General features: G+C 42.7%; 1 protein-coding gene across 1 annotated transcript in view; it reads left to right on the forward strand.

Moving 5' to 3' along the window:
- Nucleotides 1-21,192, forward strand: part of LOC146834880 (cytochrome P450 2J2-like) — a 377,580-nt gene that overhangs the window by 162,899 nt on the left and 193,489 nt on the right. Inside the window, exon 3 of the mRNA XM_085602482.1 lies at nt 19,203-19,352. Coding sequence (XP_085458608.1) covers nt 19,203-19,352 — 150 coding nt within the window. The remainder of the gene's footprint in view (nt 1-19,202; nt 19,353-21,192) is intronic.

Raw genomic sequence — 21,192 nt, forward strand, 5'->3', positions numbered from 1 at the left:
GCATGGGGCAGCGTTCCACGCCGTAAATATTAAAACATTACTATTGTTGCCCAGGCATGCGTGCGGGCGCGATGCCTACATAAAACAAGTAGTCCCTAAATGAAACAATAACAGCCAGCAGTGGAACTACATTGTAGTTGGTCAGTGCTGCTTCCAGCGAAATGGAAGTAAACCGGAAATTAGGTTTCGGACCACCAGCCAATCAATGCCCGAGATGAAACCAGCAATGACACATTTAACCAATGGCAAGTGACAACACAAAGAAAAACAAAATGGGTGGAGTTTCACTACTAATACAGATTACTTGATGCCTCGTAGAGGCAGCATGCACTGCCTATGCGAGACCTAAAAAGGGTTAATGCAAACCACGTTATTCATTTCTGTGTTTTGAAGATGCATCAACAAAACAAATGGCTGAACATATGCGGAAGTGTTTTTACTGAACACAGCATGTCCCAAGGCCACCATACTCTGGCACGAGTTGGTCTGAGGGTACATGAAAGGATCAAAAAATATTACTTTTAATACTGTTAAAAGAACAACTATGCTTGTCTTTTGGTGAGCTCCAAACTCTTAGAACAGGTCATTTTAGAGACACTAGCAGGAACCATTGCACGCCCAATTAGAGACTGCATACATCAGCCACAATAGCAATAACTTAATTAATTTAGGGACGTTTGTCATCTTTTTACATCATCACAAAATTAACTTGGACTGCAATCAGAACTATACTTGACCTTAAATGACCCAGCATCAACATGATAGCTGATCTCAAATGTTGCAACAGGATAGTTGCTACTCATTATTAAAGCCTCTAGTCCTGTAACGCTCTGATCTCAAACTGTAGCCTGTTGCCATTAATATGAGTGCTCGAGTTGTGTTGCATCTGACTGTGAAGAGTGGGCCTGCTAAATGATGATCTAGCAAGAATCAGCAGTCTACCAAGGATAAGCGGGAGGCACTGGCAGTGAAGGTAGAACAAGCACAAGAGCTTGTAAAAACAGGCCCACAATAAGCTCATCACCAAAACAACGTTATTGTGACACTAAAGGCAATGAGACATGGACGGAGCAAAACAAACAAGCTTTAGTAATGTGGCGTAATATACTGAGCTGCTGCCTTTGGTACCGGGGAACTGTTGCAAAGTCATCCTGTGCCCTGTGCACACCCCAACTTTTTGTTGTGGTAACTGACTCTGACTGACCCTGGGATCTGCCTAACCAGGCCCAGGGCCAGTGCTATGCTAAAAGACACACATTTAGTTTACAGTGAAAACACCTACATACACTAGGGTACACTATGGTATGGGGTACCCCTGTGATTGGCATGACCTACCCCATAGGGCCCTAGTACATATTAAGGCAGGGGGATTGAACCTACCTATCAGTCCCTAGTATAAATAGGGCATGGCAGTTTAGAGGCCAGCAGACCTTTCTGTACTTGCATGTGTGCACTGCTGAAGCCTGAGGTATTTTAAAAAGTGGCTGTGTGTGGCAAGACTGCTTTTAAAAAGTAAATTGTGCCCAAACTCGACTTTTGTGGTTGGGGCACTTAAAAATGGATAACCTACAATATTTCGGCATATTAGGAACCACAGGGTCTCCCCTAGGTGTCCCAGGGGTGGGGGGTCTGGTATTTATTTGGTAGACCCTTATAAAATGAGTTTTATATGCACTGGGTTAAGTGGAATTTCACATTTCACTCCCCACATTGTGATAAAGTGCTTCCCAAATTCGACTTTGATGCAAGGAGCACTGTGGAGGGAGGATCTGCAATATTTCAAAAGATTCAGAGCCCCTAAAGTCTCCCCTAGTTGTCCCATGGGTTGGGGGTCCTAGAGATATAAGCAAAGTACTTATAAAATATGTTTTTATAAGCCCTAGTGCTGAAAAAATGGCCCAAGTCATTTTTCCCATTGCAAATCCCATGCCACATAGGTTAACATATACTAATAACTCCTGATAGGAGAATGATAGAACTTCCATTCAAAGACTTCCCAAAATGGTAGTAATGAATCCAACAATATCATGTTGTTGAATTTCTCCTAAAATCTACAGACAAGAAGTTCTAAGACTTTCTTGTTTGTAAGTCCAGATTCAGCCTTCCAGGAGTCTGTCCTGATTGGTCAGAGTTAAGTGGATTCGCCAGGCTGCCTTGAAGAGGTGATAAAGAGCACCTGGGGTTAACCAGCTCTGCTGGGAGGGCAGTGTGCTGCTACACAGGAATGCCAGAGCAGGGGGAGGTAGTCGTAAACCATGGTCTTCAAAGAGAAGAGGACGGCCTCAGTGTCATTTACTACTTCACTCTTTTGACCCAAAGCGAGAGCTAGACTTATGGAAGGAATGCACAGATGCAGGGGGGAGAGGCTATGGAAAGTAGCCATCCTAGGGGTTTGCTTAGCCAGCTCTTACCTCCCTGCTGGAAAATCAGCCATTATGAATTTTGAGGATTTGGTGCACTCTGCGACAAAATAATGCCACACTCTACAGGATGTGGTCATATCCTTGGGGAGTTGCCCTGCTCCCATTGGTCAGGAGTGGCCTCCTGCTTGACCCAGAGAACTTGGAATAAGTATCTGAGAGGGGCAGAGTTTCTCAGATCTGCAGCCTGAAACTTAAGAAAGCAAGACATTGCCATGCTGAGAAGTTGGGGTGCAAAATTCTAAGGCCTGCCCTCTGACGACTGCACTAACTGAAACGAAAGCCCTGTAGATTACCTTGCTGTAAACAAACTAAAGAGTGGACTCCCTGCAAGCTACAGGTTAACAGAGCTCACCTGGAATATCACCACCAAGGATCCTCAACCTGGAGAACGACCAGTGGATTTGTAAGGGTTTTGTCCAAGTGGATTGTGGGAACTGAAGTCCTCAACTTTCAAGAACCATCTTGGAGCTTCCAGTCACTTGGAGTGAGTTTGAGACACTTTGGGACCCCTTGGGGAACTTCAGGAAGAAGTTCAAGAAGTTGGCAAACTTTGGAGCAACTTTGAAAAGAAGCTCCATAGGGGGACCGACTCAACCTGGCCAGCCAAGCCCCCTGCCTTCAACCATGAGCTGGCCAAGCCATCCAGGTTCGTTCTGCTAAAAGCTCCGTAGGTCAGACTTCCAGAGTTTGACTAGGAGTAGAAGAAATCCAAGGCTGGCGAACCCTCAACGAATCCGGCCTGGTGAAGAACATCGAGGGACCCCACGAGAAAAAGCTCCAGAAATGTTTCTAAGTCCGAAGGTAAAAACTGTGACCGGGATCTACCGCGAGTGGAAGCCACTCAGGGCTTCATCGCGGTTGGTCTGAAACTTTGACTTTGAGCCGGACTATCGTGACCAGATGTCCCAATAGGGTGCTATAAGTTTCTAAGTGCTATAAAGTGATAAATCTTTGAAAACTCATGTCTCCGGTTTCCTATATTGAAGTTTTGTCGTTTTGGTGTCTTTTTAAAGATAAAAATATTTCCTATATTTATTCATTGGTGTTGGATTTTTATTATGTGTTGTGTCTTAATTATTTACTGAATTGGTGTTTTAAATGCTGTGCATACCTGTCTTTGAAGTTAAGCCTGTCTGCTTGCAGCCACTTTACCAAGGGTTGTGCATGGGAATAATTTTCTAAGACCTATTCTGATCCCTATACTGTGTTAGTGGCCTTATCGACAGTGGCAAACCTACATTTGCCCCTACCAATAATCCACTTTCCAACAGGAATCAATTCGAGTCTCTGTGATGTCTCTCCCCTAAAAAAAGAGAAAACATGCAGACTGAAGGAAATGTTGACAGACATTTGTATTTCTTCCATTTGCATTAGAGTTGGTTTAGTTTATTTATTTTCATTATTTGTAGTATGATGACAATTATGCTTAGTATTTAGGGACACAGAGGGATCAGAATTAACAAGCTTCAGTAATGTGGTGTAATATACTGAGTTGCCGACTTTGGTACTGAGGAACCGGGTTGAAGTCTCAGCGTCGGCTCTCCCATAAAAAAACATGGTGATTATAACAAGCAATCCTGAACTGCGCGTGCTAATGCAGGAAATGCAGCGTGGGCTACAACAGCATTTAAATGTTAAAACTAGTCCCTCTGTTGCTTGCCAAAACACCACTGTCCTAAAACACAGTAAGAGTAAAAACAAAATTAGTGCTGTAGTGAGCATAAATCGACAGGAAGGAACAGTACATGTGATAGGGCCAGTCGCCATGGGAGGATACCAAGCACACAAAGGCGGGACAAATACAATCAATGGGCCAATGAAATGCCCTCATTTCACAATGGCACAGAAAATAACTAATGGGAGGAGCAAGATGGCGGGCGCAGCAGTGGCCGGTTAAGGGAGTGCTCTCCACCTTCGCAAGCCTTCTGGTGTACCCGATGTTTTTTAATGGTGTTTTCACTCACCTAACAGCTCATGGCTCGGGTTGACGGGATGTCGGTATCAGCTTTAGCACATTAGAGCCCGTATTGCTACCGTTTGGATTCCCGGTCCTGGTGCTCAGATTTTGGAGTTTCTCAACGGTGATTTCAGTGCCTATGCTCTGGAGACTTTCGTGTGATGCGGTTGCCTGGTGTGAGTTGAGGAGCTTGTTGTGCCGACGGCGCCATTTCTTAGGACCTGTCGGTTGCTGCGCCTCCGGAAGAAGCATGGCAGGGAAGAACCGTAATAGAGGGACTGGTCATTCCGCTTGCACACCGGTGAGAACGCGGCAGATGGCTGCTGGGGAAAAATCGGCCGAGAAGCTGGTAGAAAGGCTTGGTAAGGCTCCAGTCAATCAGCAGGAAGTAAGTAACCCACATGAAATCTCTCAGCCAGTGCCTGTGGTAGCGGAGATTGAAGCGGACTCAGCACATCATATCCCTGCAATGTTTAAGTTAAAGAATAAAATACGTAGAGATTCTGCTCCACCTGGTGAACTAAGCTCAGGTGAAGGGGGGGCACAGCATGGTATAAACGATCAGGAGCCGCAACAAGATACACGAGTAATTCCGGCTGTCCTGATTCCGATTAGTCCTGGCAGGGGGATTCTTGGAGATGTAGTCCAGGCAGGACTAGAACAATCTTATGCAGAGTTGGAGGTGGTAGCGCAACAGGCAGCACAACAGGCATCAAAGCAGCAGTATGAGAAGGGAAAGGTACCTAGCGCTATATCCAGTGGGTCTGGAATCTTATCCAAGGCGCTAAATCTAAAGTCTGGGAGTATAGAGCTGTCGACAGGACCACCTGATTTACCGGACAAAGTCTCAACTACGGAGGACTTTTTCTCACTATCCGATAGGTCTTCAGTGGATAGTGCTGTACAGGACTGGTTGGAGGGGGCTAGTACGGGAGGAGAGGAGGAAAATCTTGAGGATTCCGTTGATCTTCAGGGGCGACGCGATCTGGTGGCCAGAGGAGGGATCATGAGAGGCTCAGAGGCCTCTTCTACATGGGATGAACAGAGCTCGCCTAATTTTGCTATATCTGTCATATCGGGTGAAGCCGCCTCGGCTGTACAGGTTCAATCAACAGAAAAAAAACCCAGCCCAGGGAGAGATAACTCTAACCACCATTTATGATTTAATCATGACTCACAGGGCAGAGACCCAGGCCGGCTTAACACGCACTCAGAATGCATGTAAACGCCTCCAGAATGCTGTTAGACGAGTTGCTAAGACTTGTTTGGATGTTGCTACGAGAATGAGTGAGGCCGAGACAAGGATCTCCACATTGGAGGACGAATTAGGGGCTCAGAAGAGATCAGCTGAGTCTTTTAAGGCATATCGGGATGATATCCACTGGAAAGTGACTGGCCTTGAAAATAGGTCTAGACGTAATAATTTGAGAGTGCTTGGGGTGCCGGAGGGAAAGGAAGGTTCTGATCCGATAAGTGGAGCTATTATCAGAGGCGTTTCCGGAGCTGGGGCACTGGGAGTGGCAAAAGGAGGTTCAAAGGGCGCATAGATTCCCATTTGTACAGAAGAAGGGGCAAGTGTCAGCCTTCCCTAGGGCTATTCTGATTTCATTGAATAACTTTAGGGCGAGAGAGGAACTCTATGATCTAGCACGGCCGAACAAAAGGAGAAACGCTAAGGGGTGCGAGTTCTTTGTTCGACCAGACTATTGTCAGAATACAGTTGAGCAACGGTGGAAGCTAAGATAGCTTATCCCGGGGTTTCAAGCTAAGGGGGCTCAGGTGTTCCTTCAGAATCCAGCTAAATTGAAGGTGGTTAAGGGTGGTCACAGTCAGTTTTTTACATCCGAAATTAAGGCAAATGAATATCTTCAGTCAATTTGATAGGGCTTTATGCTCATAGGATTTGGATGTATTCAGATGCTCGGTACATTTAGCTCAATTAGGAGGGGGTTACTGTGGCTAATGGGTGCTGGCCTCTATTCTCCTATTTTGCTCAGGGCCTCGGGGTGTGGTATTAAATAAAGGTGGGGGGGGGAAAAATATATATAATGTGATAGGAAGGTGATTAATAGATATAAATAAGTAGGGAAGACTATGGATGTGTATGGATCTGTATCTGAGATGTAAGGCTGCTATGTAGTGAATTACGTCCCTTGTTTCTTGGTTCTTGTAATCTGTTGGGGAGGTTGCGGAGGTGGAGGTTGGGCACTGGGCTTTACCATCACTAGGGAAGATTTTCCCAATGCTCTATGAGGGGGGTAAAGGGGGTGATGGGGGGGGGGAAGGGTTGGGAGTGCAGGGGGTGGGTCTGGAGGGGGTTGGGAGGGTGGGGATGGGGAGCTGCTGGGGCAGGGTGTAATTGATTCAGCGACGTGCAAAGATTATATATTGTATATCAGGGTGCACCAGTTAAAACCAGCAGATATGCAGGGTAGGACTAAAAAATTGGAGTTAGCTTTTAAAAGACATCAGTTGTATCAGTTGTATATGAGGCTAGCAAGCTGCTGGGTTAAAATTGTCTGGTGGGGGAAACCCTACAATGTTAAGTTTCTAAGAATAAATCTGGAATTTGATATTGATTTTGGATGGGGAAATTAATATGCTGCACACTTAATATCTGTGGTCTGAATGATTTTAGGAAAAGACGGGTGTTAGCTAGAATTATATATTCAAGCTCATGGGATCTGCTTTTCTTACAGGAGACGCACATAGCATGGTCCAATAGGGCTTGGTTTAGTTCTTTAGGGCTTGAACTATTGGCATGTACTTCCCAGTCAGTCAATGTCAAAGGAGTCGCGATACTTGCTAAAAAGGGATTATTGGAGGTTAAGAAGTATAAAGCCGATAAGTTTGGACGGTGGGTCATGATGGAGGTAGTGGTTTCTCAGCAAGTTATTGCATTATGCTCAATATATGGGCCAAATTCGGATGATCCAGGTATTTTTCAAGTAATTAATACCGAATTATCATTATATTCTCAGCCTATGATAGTTTGTGGTGATTTAAATATCCATCTTTACTCGCAGTTAAATGTAAGAACAGCTGAATCTTATATGGGCAGGAAGCCGAGAGGTTTTAGGAGCCTGCAGGCGTTAGTTCAAGACCAAGGCTTGTATGATGTGTGGGTGGAACTTAATCCAGGTCAAGATGGTTATACATACTTTTCTGCTCCACATGGGAAGATGGCACGGTTAGACTTTTTTTGGTCTCCGATGTTATTTTATCAAGGGCTTCTATTAAGGTACTCCCCAAAATTATATCGGATCATAACCCAGTAGTATTGGTGTTTGAGTGTACTGGGTTAACGGTTAAGACTACAAAATGGACTTTCGATAGAAAGCTATTGCTTAATGAAGATTATTGCAGCTGGATGAAGAAATGAATTCCAGAATTTATCCAGGCGAACATAGGGTCAGCCAGGATAGATGTTGTTTGGGATGCACTCAAGGCTGGGATAAGAGGTGAGACAGTAAGATTTGTTGCAAGGAAACGCAAAACCGAGCGTCTAAAGTCTACAAACGATTTAGCGGCCCTCTCTCGGCTCGAGCAAAAACTAGTACAGGAGATAAATTGTGTAGGGAGGGTCAGGGAGGTCCAGGCGGAAGTTGCTGCCTGTCGAGCGAACATATATCAAGGTTATGCAGACGTAGCAGCTGCAAAGTATCAAGTACATAGGAGTGAGCTATATGAGTATGGAGAGAGGGTTGGGAGTGTCCTTGCCAAAAGGCTACGTCAAAAAGAGGCCTACTCTAGGATAGCTAAGATCAAAGATATGGACGGGAAACTCCTAGAGACCCCCTCTCTGATCCAAGATTCTTTTAAAAAGTATTATGAAAAATTATATACGGCAGAGCCAGCCGCAAGAGTAGAGAGGTACCTAGGGGAAATGGCCTGCTCGGGGTTAGAGGAGCTGGATAAAGACGCATTATCAGAAGGGGTCTCTTGGGTAGAGATCAAAACTGCCATGCTGTCGCTAGCCTCAGGGAAGGCGATGGGCTCGGACTCAATCCCTTTAGAGTTTTATATTAAGTTCAGGAAGACTTTAGAGGGGATAATGACCATAGTATTTCAAGGGGCGTTTGACGGGGTCCCCCCGGCCTCCTGGTCGCAAACAGTTATAGTAATTTTTAGAAAAAAAGGAAAGGATCCCCATGAGCTTTCCTCATACCGACCAATCTCTCTAATAAATGCTGATAATAAAATCTACTCGAAATGCCTGGCAAGAAGATTAGGGGGAGTTATTACCCCTCTAGTCTCATTACAACAACACAGGTTTATTGCTGGGAGAGGGACTACGGATCACGTCAGGCGACTTATTTCCATATTTGACTGGGCCCAGGCGATGGGGGGGTCCTGTAGGGGTGGCCCTGTTGGATGCCGAAAAGGCATTTGACAGGGTCTCCTGGGAGTTCTTATGGGCAGTGATGAGGTGGAAGTCATTTCCTAATGGCTTTATACGGGCAATACAGGCAATGTATTCCACTCCGAGCGCAATAGTTCGGTTGGGGGGAGAAGAGTCACAGAGGTTTATGGTTAACAGGGGCACCCGACAGGGGTGCCCCTGCTCCCCACTTCTGTTTGCCCTTTTTATAGATCCTCTTATTACTAGGTTAGAGACTGATATGGAAATTTGTCCGGTAACTGCGCAGTCATACTCAGTTAAAGTGTTCGCATATGCCGATGATCTCGCGGTTCTGTCTATAGATATGAACAAGGCTCTGAAGAGAATTGAGGCTATCACTAAGAATTTCGGCGCAGTGTCCGGTTACAAATTAAATTTAGAGAAGACACAAGTGTTGCATACAGAGGTTGGATTACCACTGGAGGTGGAGGTAGTCACAGAGGCAATGTATTTAGGAATAATTATCTCACCCCAAATTAAAAATATTCCAAGGATTAATGCGGAGCCGATGATCGCCTCATCAAATAAAACCCTGGAACGACTAAATAGGTTGCATCTTTCCTTATATGGAAGGGGTAAAGTTTTGAAAATGTCGATTTTCCCGAAGTTCCTATATTTGTTTCGGGCCATCCCAATTTTGTTTTCTAACTGTATATTTAAGAAAATAGAACAAATGTGTTCACGCTTTTTGTGGGGCTATCGCCGCTCGAGAAGGGCAATTAAATGGCTCTATTTGCCGGTAGAACGAGGAGGTCTGGCTCTCCCAAATTTGTATTTATATTACTGCGCCACGTTACTCCAATTTATGGGTGTCTTGGTTTGTGGTAAGATGGTGGTTTTGGATCCCGCTTTTTCTCCTTCTATATACGAGTGGTGTTTGGGGGAATCGGCACGAGGGTTACTTTTAAAAATTGTGGAGCCAAGTTACTACAAAAGGACTAGGTTTAAAATTATCCAGACAGCATACTTAGTCTGGAAGAGGCTTAGGAAACAACTACTTATTCCTAGTATTACTTGGTATACACCCTTGGACTCGACTGCCTTATTACCTGTTGTATTTCAGGATTCAATCATGCGGAGGTGGTCACAGTATGGTATCAGATTAATTGGGGACTTGTTGGAGCAGGGTGAGATTGTTTCCTTCTCAACATTGCAAGATAGATTTGGGGTTGGAAAGGCTGATTTTTTTTAAATACTTGCAACTGAGAAGTTTTCTGCAGGCCGTAATTGTGGGGGGGGGAGATGTCAGGTCCAACAGATTCGAATTCTGGATCTGATAAAAGGAAAGTGTAAAATAGGGCAAATATATATGGAATTTATTTTAATACAACCTAAAGATCTGTCTAGACAGGAAGCAATATGGGAGGAGAAACTGTCGTTAACCAACCTCGATTTACAGCTGATAATGCGAACCGCCAGTTCTATTTTGCTTTCCGGTAGCTTAATAAGCCAATCATATATGGCTATGTTTTATTTGTACTACACGCCAGCAAAGATTGCAAAATGGAAGGCGGGGAGGGGGGCTAATTGCTCAAGATGTGGACTCTATGCGGCAGATTCGATGCATATGTTTTTTTCATGTTCTGCACTCCAGCCACTTTTGTTGGATATTGAACATTTTATGTTAGTATCCTTGGGTATACCTATGTCTGTAACAGCATCTTTGGTTCTGTTTGGAATAGAATTTGGTACAGATTTGGGGAGGCAACCGGTACCTCATAGAGGCTTTAAGTTTATTTGTATGTCGGTTTTGAGGTTATGTATAACGTCTCAGTGGCTTGATCCTGAGCCCCCGTCATTTGTTAACTGGAGGGCTAAGGTTATTTCAATATATATTATGGGATCTGCACTGTATAAACTGAAAAGTATTGCAAGGAAAAAATTAGGTGCCTTAATATGGCAGCCGATAAGAACCTGGGTACAGTGATGTAATTTAGTAATTTTCATTATTGCTATAATGTCGTGAAGTCACAGATCTGTATATTTTGGTTCTCTTTATCTTCTCTCTCTTATATTATGATTTGTTAATAATTTTATGTGTCCTCGCTGAATCGTTAAAACTCAATAAAAATAAAAAAATAAAAAAATAAAAAAATAACTAATGGAAATAGATAAGTGTGCTAAAAGTTCCCAGAGGGGTTACTCCATGTCGAAAGACAGCGCATTCCATCCAGGTTCGTCCTGCTAAAAGCTCCGTAGGTCGGACTTCCAGATCTAAAAAGGCAAGAGTTGGGCCTTGCAAAAAGTTTTTTTTGCCAGGTCGACATAACTGGTGTAAACTGCACTTGCTGGTGCTGTAATGGCAGGCCTGAGACATGCTTAGAGGGCTACTTAAGTTGGTGACACAATCAGTGCTGCAGGCCAACTAGTAGCATTTAATTTACAGGCACTGGGCACATGTAGTGCACTTTACCAGTGACTTTTAAGTACATTAAATATGCCAATTGGGTATAAACCAATGTGCCTGGCAAAATGTCATTAGTTTTTGTGTCGTACTAGTTCACAACAATGATTGCATCTCCTACCTGCTTTCTTTTCACTTTTTGGTTCTCTCACCCTCCTACGTTTCCTTCCTTTTCCCAACTGCTGTCTGTGTGGTCAACTGTGGTACTTACAGGTATCCTCTATTCCCTGTTTGCTTCTTCACCTCCAGTCTGATCTAGTTTGAGGTGGCACCCAGGGGCTACCTGGTCTGTAAAGGCTTCATCACAGCAGCATCTGCCATCAAAGCTTGTAAACCTGAGTCTTGCTTGTACTAATGTGGTATTTCACCAAATGGTACTCTATACTTACCTGTGGTTTCCAGCTTCACTAGAACAGGTCCAGCAAATACGCAAGCACCTGCCTGCAAGGCCTTTTGTATTGCTTCCAACCAATTTAGAGTCCACCTCTAGAGTGAACACTAGTCCATTATTTCTCTCTCTTTCCATCGTCCCCATTCATCTCCAGATCACTACATTGAGTGAGAAGTTTCCCATTCCTTGCTTGTACAGTAGTTCGGGATGGCAAGGGCTTTCATCGGGTCTTTCCACACGGAACCTGACACAAACAAACAGAAGCAAAAGAAGAATTTACAATTAAATGTTCATATCTTCACAACCTGCCAATTATTAGAAACCTTCTAGGATTATATTGCACACATGATACATCCTAGTTTCAGCATACCAATGTAAATCACAGACACAGTAGTTTTGGTCTCCCATAACCGACCTCTCATTCCTCAATCAAAAGACTTCTTTCAAAGATCTATTTTTGTGCTGTTGGTATCCAAAATAATGGTGATGATTAGTCATCAGAAGTGATCTGTGTCATTTTCCCATGAGATATAACTTCTTGAAAGAAGCTTCCTTTGAACTATTTTTGTCATAGGAAGGCAATAAACTGTTAGGCCGCTGCGAGTAACTAACATGTTAAGCCCAGTTTTTTTGTTTATTATGTTAAAGTTATTATTTTTGCTGTGGGTTCTTATGTTGTGACTTGAAGTCTGCTAAACATGTCTAAACCCCTTGTGCTTTGTAAAATAGTATACCTTTGTCTCCACGCTGCTGTTTCTACTACTGTAAACCTTTAATGATTCCATATCAGGGCACTAGTTTGTCATGTAACCCTGTCAATCTGTCAAAATAACAAAACAACACCCATGTAAGACAGCAGTAGCAGTGTATTCCAGTTTGTTGTTCAAAGAGCACATGCCCAATACATCAAAAACAGTGGGTGTAGTTGACTGGATCTCAGTAACTTTGTTAGTATTCTTGTTCACATCTAAACCCTTTGAGTCAAAGATATCTGACAAGCTTGCTATCCCCACTGCCCTGTAGAACATCCTTGGATAGAGCTATAGGACGGTGCTGGATTTCTTTCAGGTGGACAGGCCTGAAATAGCTGGGGGTGAATGAAGTTGAAAGGGTGTAAAAGTTCATTGGGCACAAAGATGCTCTTAACCAGCGTAGGTTTTCACTTGCGAAGGACTATGGAAGAATTAGAGTATGCACAAAAATGATGGATGGAATGCCTGAAATAATTTCAGCCACTGGTACTTAATTAGGGCCACATCCAAGTACATTGTTATTTTGCACATCATATCACCTCAGTTTAGACCTGACTATATGCAAACCAGCAGTCTAGACCCCACTCCAGTCGGAACAGTCCAGCTCGAACTGCCAAGCCAGATCCTCCCTGGACTGGAACACATGCAACCCAGAACTGGTTTTGCCCTAATTATGACCTCCCCAACCGGGTACAGCTTGGTTCCAGTGACGAGTGTGCAAAGCACCCATGTCTGGGCATACCGTTGCACTTCGGATGAGGCACTAAAGTATACTAAAAAGTGATGGATGGAATGCTTGAATTAATCTCAACAACCGGTAATAACTTGGGGCCACATACCAATCCATCGTTATTTTGCACACCTTGTCACCTCAGTTTCGACCCAGCTTTATGCAAATCACTCTTGAGCATGCCCCAGTCGGAACAGTCCACAGGTACTGGCAAGCCAGGTTCTCCCTGAACCGGAACATAAACAACCCAGGACCAGTTTCACCCTAATTATGGGGTACAGCTTAGTTTCAGTGACACAGTGTGCAATGAAGGAAGAATCATAGCACCACTTGGACCTGGAACTATGTTATAATATAGTAAGACGTTTATAATATAGTAAGAATTACTGTGTTTAGTTTGGAAATGTTTTAAGTACCGGGGTAAGATCGCCTTAGTTCCCTCTTTATAAAACCCTTGCATGACCTAGGGGCACTTCAGAACCAGCTTGGATGCAAAAGGACAAGAAAGACTCCATGCCTGCTGCAAGATGATTATCTACTGCCAGTCATAGGAATATTGGAAGATCTTTTTCCTTCCTTTGTGTTTAATATTACCTATCAGGACTTGATTCCATTCTGGGGGACACGGATTCCAGATTTGCTGCTATTTTAATATTTGTTTGTTGGGAAGGCTGCCTGCTGCACATACCTGATTCAAGATGTCTGTTTCCTGAGTAGCTGAAAAGGTCCTACAGCCTAAAGGAGTTGCTGATGACAGAAATCTAGAAGAATGGGACCACAGAAGGAGATGGGCTTTAGCCCCATTTGGACCTTTGTTTGATTGCCCTGTCAGAAGGCCTATGAGACTTGGGGGGAGAACGATTGAGGGAACAGTCCCAAAAAGTCCTGATGTGACATACTAGAGCTTGTGTCTTCAGGCCAAGATGAACCATATAGAAACAATTCTTTTAAGTATCTTGTGATATGACCACAAGGCCACCATAAAAAACTACTCACCTGGATAGAAGGTCTTAATTGTGAAGAATGTTAACCCTCCAAGTCAAGTGGACTGGGCTTTAACATTTTCTGGACAAGATCAGCAGGATTGCAACCTTGTAGAGCTAGAAAGCATGAGTCCACCCCACAGGATTACATTTGACCTGCCTGTGACCCCGCAATAATATTCCTGACATAGTAATGCGTATTTTGATAGATTTGATTTGCCTCTGGGGGAAGGCTGCCTGATGCACAAAAAGATGGAAATGTTCCGCAACCTAGTGGTGGTGCTGAGCTAGAACAAAGAGGATAAGGGTCATTAGAAACAGTTGGGGAGTAATGCAAATGAATTGGGTTTTAGTAAAATGTCATTGACTCCACTGAATCTTATAACTTGCATAAACATCTTCATTTAGCCAGGGATCAATTGAAAATGTTAATTATTGAGCCAGCATGAAGTAACCTCAGTAATCTCGTTTGCTTGTTCATGATTTGTTCCACACCAGTGTAACTTAATTATGCTTTTGCAGGTTTTCAAACTGAAGTATAACAATAACTGCAGAATTTCTATAATGTTGTGTGGGTAAAATGTCAATCTAACTATAACATCCCTATAACCTTTGTTTTTTTCAGTCATTAGCTACTGGTGATCTCCAGTAGGTACTTATAGTTTTTTTCTTTTGCCAATAATTTTAGCATCATTTGAGGAATCCATATAACCACTCACACACCCACTCACACACCCACAAAAGCACTCACACAGTCACTCACATACCTACACAGCCAATCTCACACCCACTCAAAGACCCACACAGCCAGTCACACATGCACTTACATACCCACCACACACTCATGCACTCACTTACACATCCACACAACCACTCACACACCCAGGTTCCAGGTACATCATAGTTAGGAAATCGCATTAAAAAACAATAGAAATTCACTGAAAAAACCATAGGTTACATACAGTGTTGTTATAGTTAGGAAATAAAATTGAAAAAACCTTAGAAATGCACTGAAAAAAGCAAAGATTACAGGGACATTCTAGTTAGGCTTAGATTTCCATCATAAAAAACCATTGAAATTCAGCAGTTATAGTTAGAGTTATCTCAAGTAACTATAACTCATTCTCTAAGGTAATTATAACTTGTGCCCTACCCATGCACTGCTAATTACCCCACATAATTGACATCTTCTTGTTAGGCTCTGGACCCCATCCAACACGGTTGTGTATTCTAATTAAATGGGAGGGGCCCACATGGGCCCCCTCCCTGAGATTTCTTAGGCCCTGGGGAGGCCATCCCCAGGGCCTGATTTTATTGAAAGTGAGCGGGCCCTGTACCTCCCCTCCCCGAGTCTTGTTAGAGCCTGGAGTGTCCATCCCCAGGGCCCTTTTTAAAAATTGAAGGGTAGGGGGCCACGTGGCCCCTTCACGAGTCTTGTTAGGCCGTGGTGATCCTAAGGCCATTACTAAAATTAAAGGGGAGGGGCCCATGCTGCTCCCCGTGCCATTTGCAGCCTTGGGCACCCCATCCCCCGGGCCACGCACTGTTAAAAGTGGGTGCCCTGGTGCTCAGCTGGGGCACCCACCCTCTACTAGCCCGAAGCCCCCGCAGCTCCAGTGAGCTCCCTGCATGTAGGGGTAGCCACCATTGCTATCACCCAGAGGAAGCATCCACCAATGCTTCCCCCACTTGGCGGGGGCAATATATTGATCTGTTTCCCTGCCTGCATCATTGGGACAGGAAAACAGATCAAAAGCCTTCTCCCAGTTGGCGGGAGCATTTTTAAAGCTCCTGAGGGCTGGAAGCACACTTTCTGCATGTTTCCATTTGACGGGAGACTGAAAAATTCTCCAGTCTAGGTAAACCGCTATGTCCCGTATGAGGGCTCGGTGGGACATAGCAAGTGAGCTGGCCCCAGAAAATGGAGTCCTAAGGACTAATAATGGCTCAGGGAGGGGGGCAGGAAGGCCCCTTCCCATTTATGGTAATTGTGGCCCCGCGGGTGGGCTCCTTCCTCATTTTGAATAATGTCAGCCTGGAGTGGGCTCCTAAACCCCCTCCATAACCCACCCTCGCCACCATTCCCTATCAGCCACCACTGCTCATACCACTTCCAAATTCATCAAGTATTACTAGCAAATCTGTATCAATTGTAAGTAGGGCAAGATAAGAATCCAAAGCTTACTACATTGAGTTGATGTTTGCTCAAGTCTCTATTATATAGATTAACTACTGAGTTATTTGCCATTTTCTTTCTCTTTTTTGGAGGTATTGACCCATAATTCTATTCCCACTTGGGTTACTTTTTGATCTTGTTCTTTGCTTCATGTGTTTCTGGTTTGTATTTCTTACACTTCCTTTTTTGTTTCCTCCTTGTGATTGTCCTCTTTCTGCTTGATATTTTTATCCTGCTCTTGGTTCAGAAGGCGTAATTTACCCAATAAAGTTTCTTTTTGCTGTTCCCCTTCTGATGCACTGGAGTCCATTGTTTCAGAGGTTTTAATGTCATTTACAGTGTCTGATTCTTTTGATGATGTAATGTAGTATTTGCTTTTGTCATCTGTTTGTCCTGCTTCTAAAGTCAATCAACACACTTGGAAAGTCAGAATGTTTTCTGTTTCATATCTCAAAAAACGTCTTCTGGTTTTTAACTTAATTTTCTCTTCCAATGTCTCTAGGTTATTAGCCATTTCCTGTTTGAAATGCTCTATGTCTTTCTGGACTTCTTGTTGATGTAACCAGTTCTTAGTTTTTTCAGTTTCTTTAAGGATGCAATTTCTGACACTCTACGTGTACTTAATAAGAATTTCTAAAATTTACTAAAAGCAGATTGCTGCATTCATGGACATTTAGCAACATCTTTAGGTCATGATTTTCAGAGGAGGGTATTATGAATATGTTTGAACACTGGGAAACACATCCCGGACCTACATAATTTTGTAAAGAGGTCGGCTCCTACCATTTATTGAGTTCTTGTGTCAATAGTTTTTCTAATTTGTTCAATTGTTGATTTATGGACATGCCATAGTTTTGATTGTCCATTTGGGATGTTGTCACTAATGTGTTCATCAATGGAGCAGAAAAATGGTTATCTGCCCCTTGACTCTTTATGTCGCATTCCAGTGCCATTATTTGCAAGTGTCCGTGATTGTAAAATATTATTTCAAACTGTCCCCACTTTAGAGTTTGGTTCGCATACTCAATCAGCAAGCATGCAGACGCAGAATTGATCTTTAATCTTTTTTACGTTCTCTGCTTTGGGTTCCCCTGTTATCAGTTTTTTTTGCTTTTATATGGCAAAAGGAAATCACTGGAGAGCAGAGGTTTACCTCAACCTGGCATTTTGTCTGCATCCAGTCCTCCAACCTGATGGCAACTGAAACAAATTATGGTTGGATTAACACCAACCGCTCAAATCTCTTCTCCACCCATAGTTACAGTCCTTGATGTCATGCCGGGCATGTGAACTTCTGTTTGAGTCCTGTAGCAGGATCTGTGGTTACCTCAAAACAGTGGTCCTGTATTCACTCAGTTCTTGAGACGCCAGAGTTCACGTGGTTTCCAAGCATCAACATCTGCAATTGTGAAAAAGACGGGCAGGTCGCTTGGGCTCGAAGTTTTAATTCTTACTTTTGCCTCACTTTTAAAGGCTCTCAGACCCTGGCGGGGCAAAGCACAGTAACAGGTGTAATTTTAACTCAGTCCGAAAAAAAAAATATATATATTGTGCTTTAACTTTCACCTAACTATAACCCTGACCAGACTGTGACTGTCACTCTGCCTTCAAGTGCAACCTGAACATTTTAAATCACTTACATCAATTAAATAAGTGGCATGATCCTTGGGACTCCTCCTTCTAGTCTTAGTTTAGATTGATATAACACCAAATTATATCCACATATGATTACACAAAGTGAAACATCCTGCTGTGCACTACGGCAGTCTGTCACCGATTTTAAGTAGCCCATGTTGGTCCTTCGTAATAGTAATCCTCATTGGTTACAGCCTGGCAACTGAGAAACTAAGCGCAATTGACAGATTTTTTGTGGAGGTAGTATTTCTCTGCTTATTATGTAGAATAACAGCTCATGCATTCCTAATCATTTGTAGGGCACTGTTGATCCTTATCATAGCTCTTGGTCTATGTTTCATTTTTTGTTTATGAGCATTCAGGAGCCATTTTGACTCTGTCATATTTCTGGATATTGATGATTCCCAGGCTTTACAGAACTAGTTATTGGCTACGTACAACAGGCACTTTAGGAAAAATTTTGTCCAAAAGCCAAGAGATGACCTACCATATAGTCAGTTACTCTGCATATGGAGAAACTGAAAGTGGAGGAGTGACTCTTATAGTGAGATGTACGTACATCCCAAGTAAGAAACTTGTGGCAAGTGGTTACTCCAGGATATTGGTTAAAAGTTGCTGGTCCTGCCCAAGAGAACATTTACTGATAACAGAACAGAGGACCTGATTTAGAGTTTGGCGGACAGGGCAGTCCGTCACAAAGATGAAAAAGTGCCTTTTCCAACAAACCCTTGGTCAACCCTCTCAATTAGGAGTCGGGCACAACTATCTGCCCTTTTTAGAGCGGACAGTCTGGTGTTCTTTTCTTATGTCATTAACTGCCATGTATGGGGAACATTACCATTTTGCTTTTCATTAACAATCCCCAGCTTTGTGAGCCTGTAGCAGATACAATTGCCCTCACTTATGATTGTGATAGAGACTCCCATTTCCATTTATCAGATGCTTGTTTTGCCTCAAAATGTCTGTCCTGATGATAACCAGTAGACAATAAATGGTTGAAACACCCTTGACATTACCAGCAGTTAAACCAGCTAATTATAGTCTATAGAATGCTTAGTGGAGGCTTATAGTGAAGTGTGTAAAACCAAGTTTTCTTGTTGTACTGGTCCCTTGCTTTCTTTGAGCATGCACATATTTTTCCATATTCTATCACTTGAGTATCGAACATATTTTGCACAGAACATCATAAAGCAAATAAGACATACCTATAGATATAAAATATATTTGACTAGTTTACATGTGTGTAGTTTATTGTTTTTTAAATTTTCGCATGTACAAAATATATTTATCTACATATATATATATATATTTATATATATACAAGCTGTAATTCAATGTTTCTACCCCAGGGTTGATTAACTCTAATGGGCATTCCTGGAAACAACAGAGGAGATTTGCTTTATCAGCCCTGAGGAACTTTGGAATGGGTAAAAAGAGCCTGGAACAAAGAATCAACGAGGAGATCAGATACCTAAGTGAAGTAATAGAAGAACAGAAAGGTGAGTATACACATGAACGGAACACTTGGGTTACTAAACTGTATAATCTTGAGTTGCATTACTTAGTTTTCCTACTTTTCATTCCGCTTTATTTCTATTTGCCATGCGCATCTACCAGCAATCCTCTCCATAGGGATGTATGACGTTACAACTTACAACGCACACTTTTACAATGCATGCATTTACAACGCATTTTTTACAACGCATAATCCATTACAACGCATGACATTACAACGCAGGACACTACAACGCATTTAAAAAAAATACCTTTACAACGCATTACCATTACAACGCATACTACCTTTACAACGCATACCATTACAACGCATAATATTAAATTACATTTAAGGTAAGTATTAGATAGTATAGGGGTAAAAATTACTAATCTAACTCCAGGGGGTGCAACAGTAGGTTAAGTGTTGGATAGTATAGGGGTAAAAATTACTATTCTAACTCCAGGGGGTGCATCAGTAGGGTAAGTGTTGGATAGTATAGGGGTAAAAATTACTATTCTAACTCCAGGGGGTGCAACAGTAGGGTAAGTGTTGGATAGTATAGGGGTAAAAATTACTATTCTAACTCCAGGGGGTGCATCAGTAGGGTAAGTGTTGGATAGTATAGGGGTAAAAATTACTATTCTAACTCCAGGGGGTGCATCAGTAGGGTAAGTGTTGGATAGTATAGGGGTAAAAATTACTATTCTAACTCCAGGGGGTGCATCAGTAGGGTAAGTGTTGGATAGTATAGGGGTAAAAATTACTATTCTAACTCCAGGGGGTGCATCAGTAGGGTAAGTGTTGGATAGTATAGGGGTAAAAATTACTATTCTAACTCCAGGGGGTGCATCAGTAGGGTAAGTGTTGGATAGTATAGGGGTAAAAATTACTATTCTAACTCCAGGGGGTGCATCAGTAGGGTAAGTGTTGGATAGTGTAGTGTAATATTATGCGTTGTAATGGTATGCGTTGTAATGGTAGTATGCGTTGTAATGGAATGCGTTGTAAAGGTAGTTTTTAAAAATGCGTTGTAATGGTATGCGTTGTAATGTCATGCGTTGTAATGGATTATGCGTTGTAAAAAATGCGTTGTAAAGGTAGTGCGTTGTAAAAGTTGCGTTGTAAAGGTTGTTCCCCTCTCCATAGATATTACAGAAAACGAAGCTTGGCCAGAGGATTAACGTTCCAGTTACTCGCGAGAAGGTAATTGGGTGTGGTAAAATTGCACCCAGAATTACTGATACCAGCAGGTAAACTCTACTGCGGGATCCGCAGGTTCACTCAACTACACGTGTTGAATGAATCCTGAGGAAATGGAAATACCAGGTTTTTCTGCACACAAATTTCCTCACACATACACAGAAATACCACGTAGACAGAAAATGACATAAAACAACAGCAATATGTCATTCCTGATGTCAAATTGATTCAGTTAAGCAACAAATAGTCCTTCTGTTGCCTCATTGACCGTTTTGAGCAGTACACAGGGTTATTTGTTGAAGGGGTTTAGAGCCCATTTCAAGAAATACCCACAGGCTTTGCCAGGGTGAACCCCAAATGTCAATGAATGAACCTGCGCTTAACCTTCTGATAGCTTGGCACATACCAGTTAGACTTAACTTAGAGGCAATGTGTAAAAACAAATTGCAGCACTAGCAGTAATAAAGTAGAAACATAGCACAAGAACAATGCCAAACCAGTTTAGAAACATAGAGAATATTTGAATAAATAAAATGAAACCCAAACAACAAATTGCAATAACTAGAACTGGAAGTATGATTTTTTAAACTTTGAATTAAAAATAGCACCAAAAAAGCCGAAAGTGCCAAGTACGGTTTTCCGGT

This window comes from Triturus cristatus, chromosome 4_2 (assembly GCF_964204655.1).
Source record: "Triturus cristatus chromosome 4_2, aTriCri1.1, whole genome shotgun sequence".
In the NCBI taxonomy this organism is placed as follows: Eukaryota; Metazoa; Chordata; class Amphibia; order Caudata; family Salamandridae; genus Triturus; species Triturus cristatus.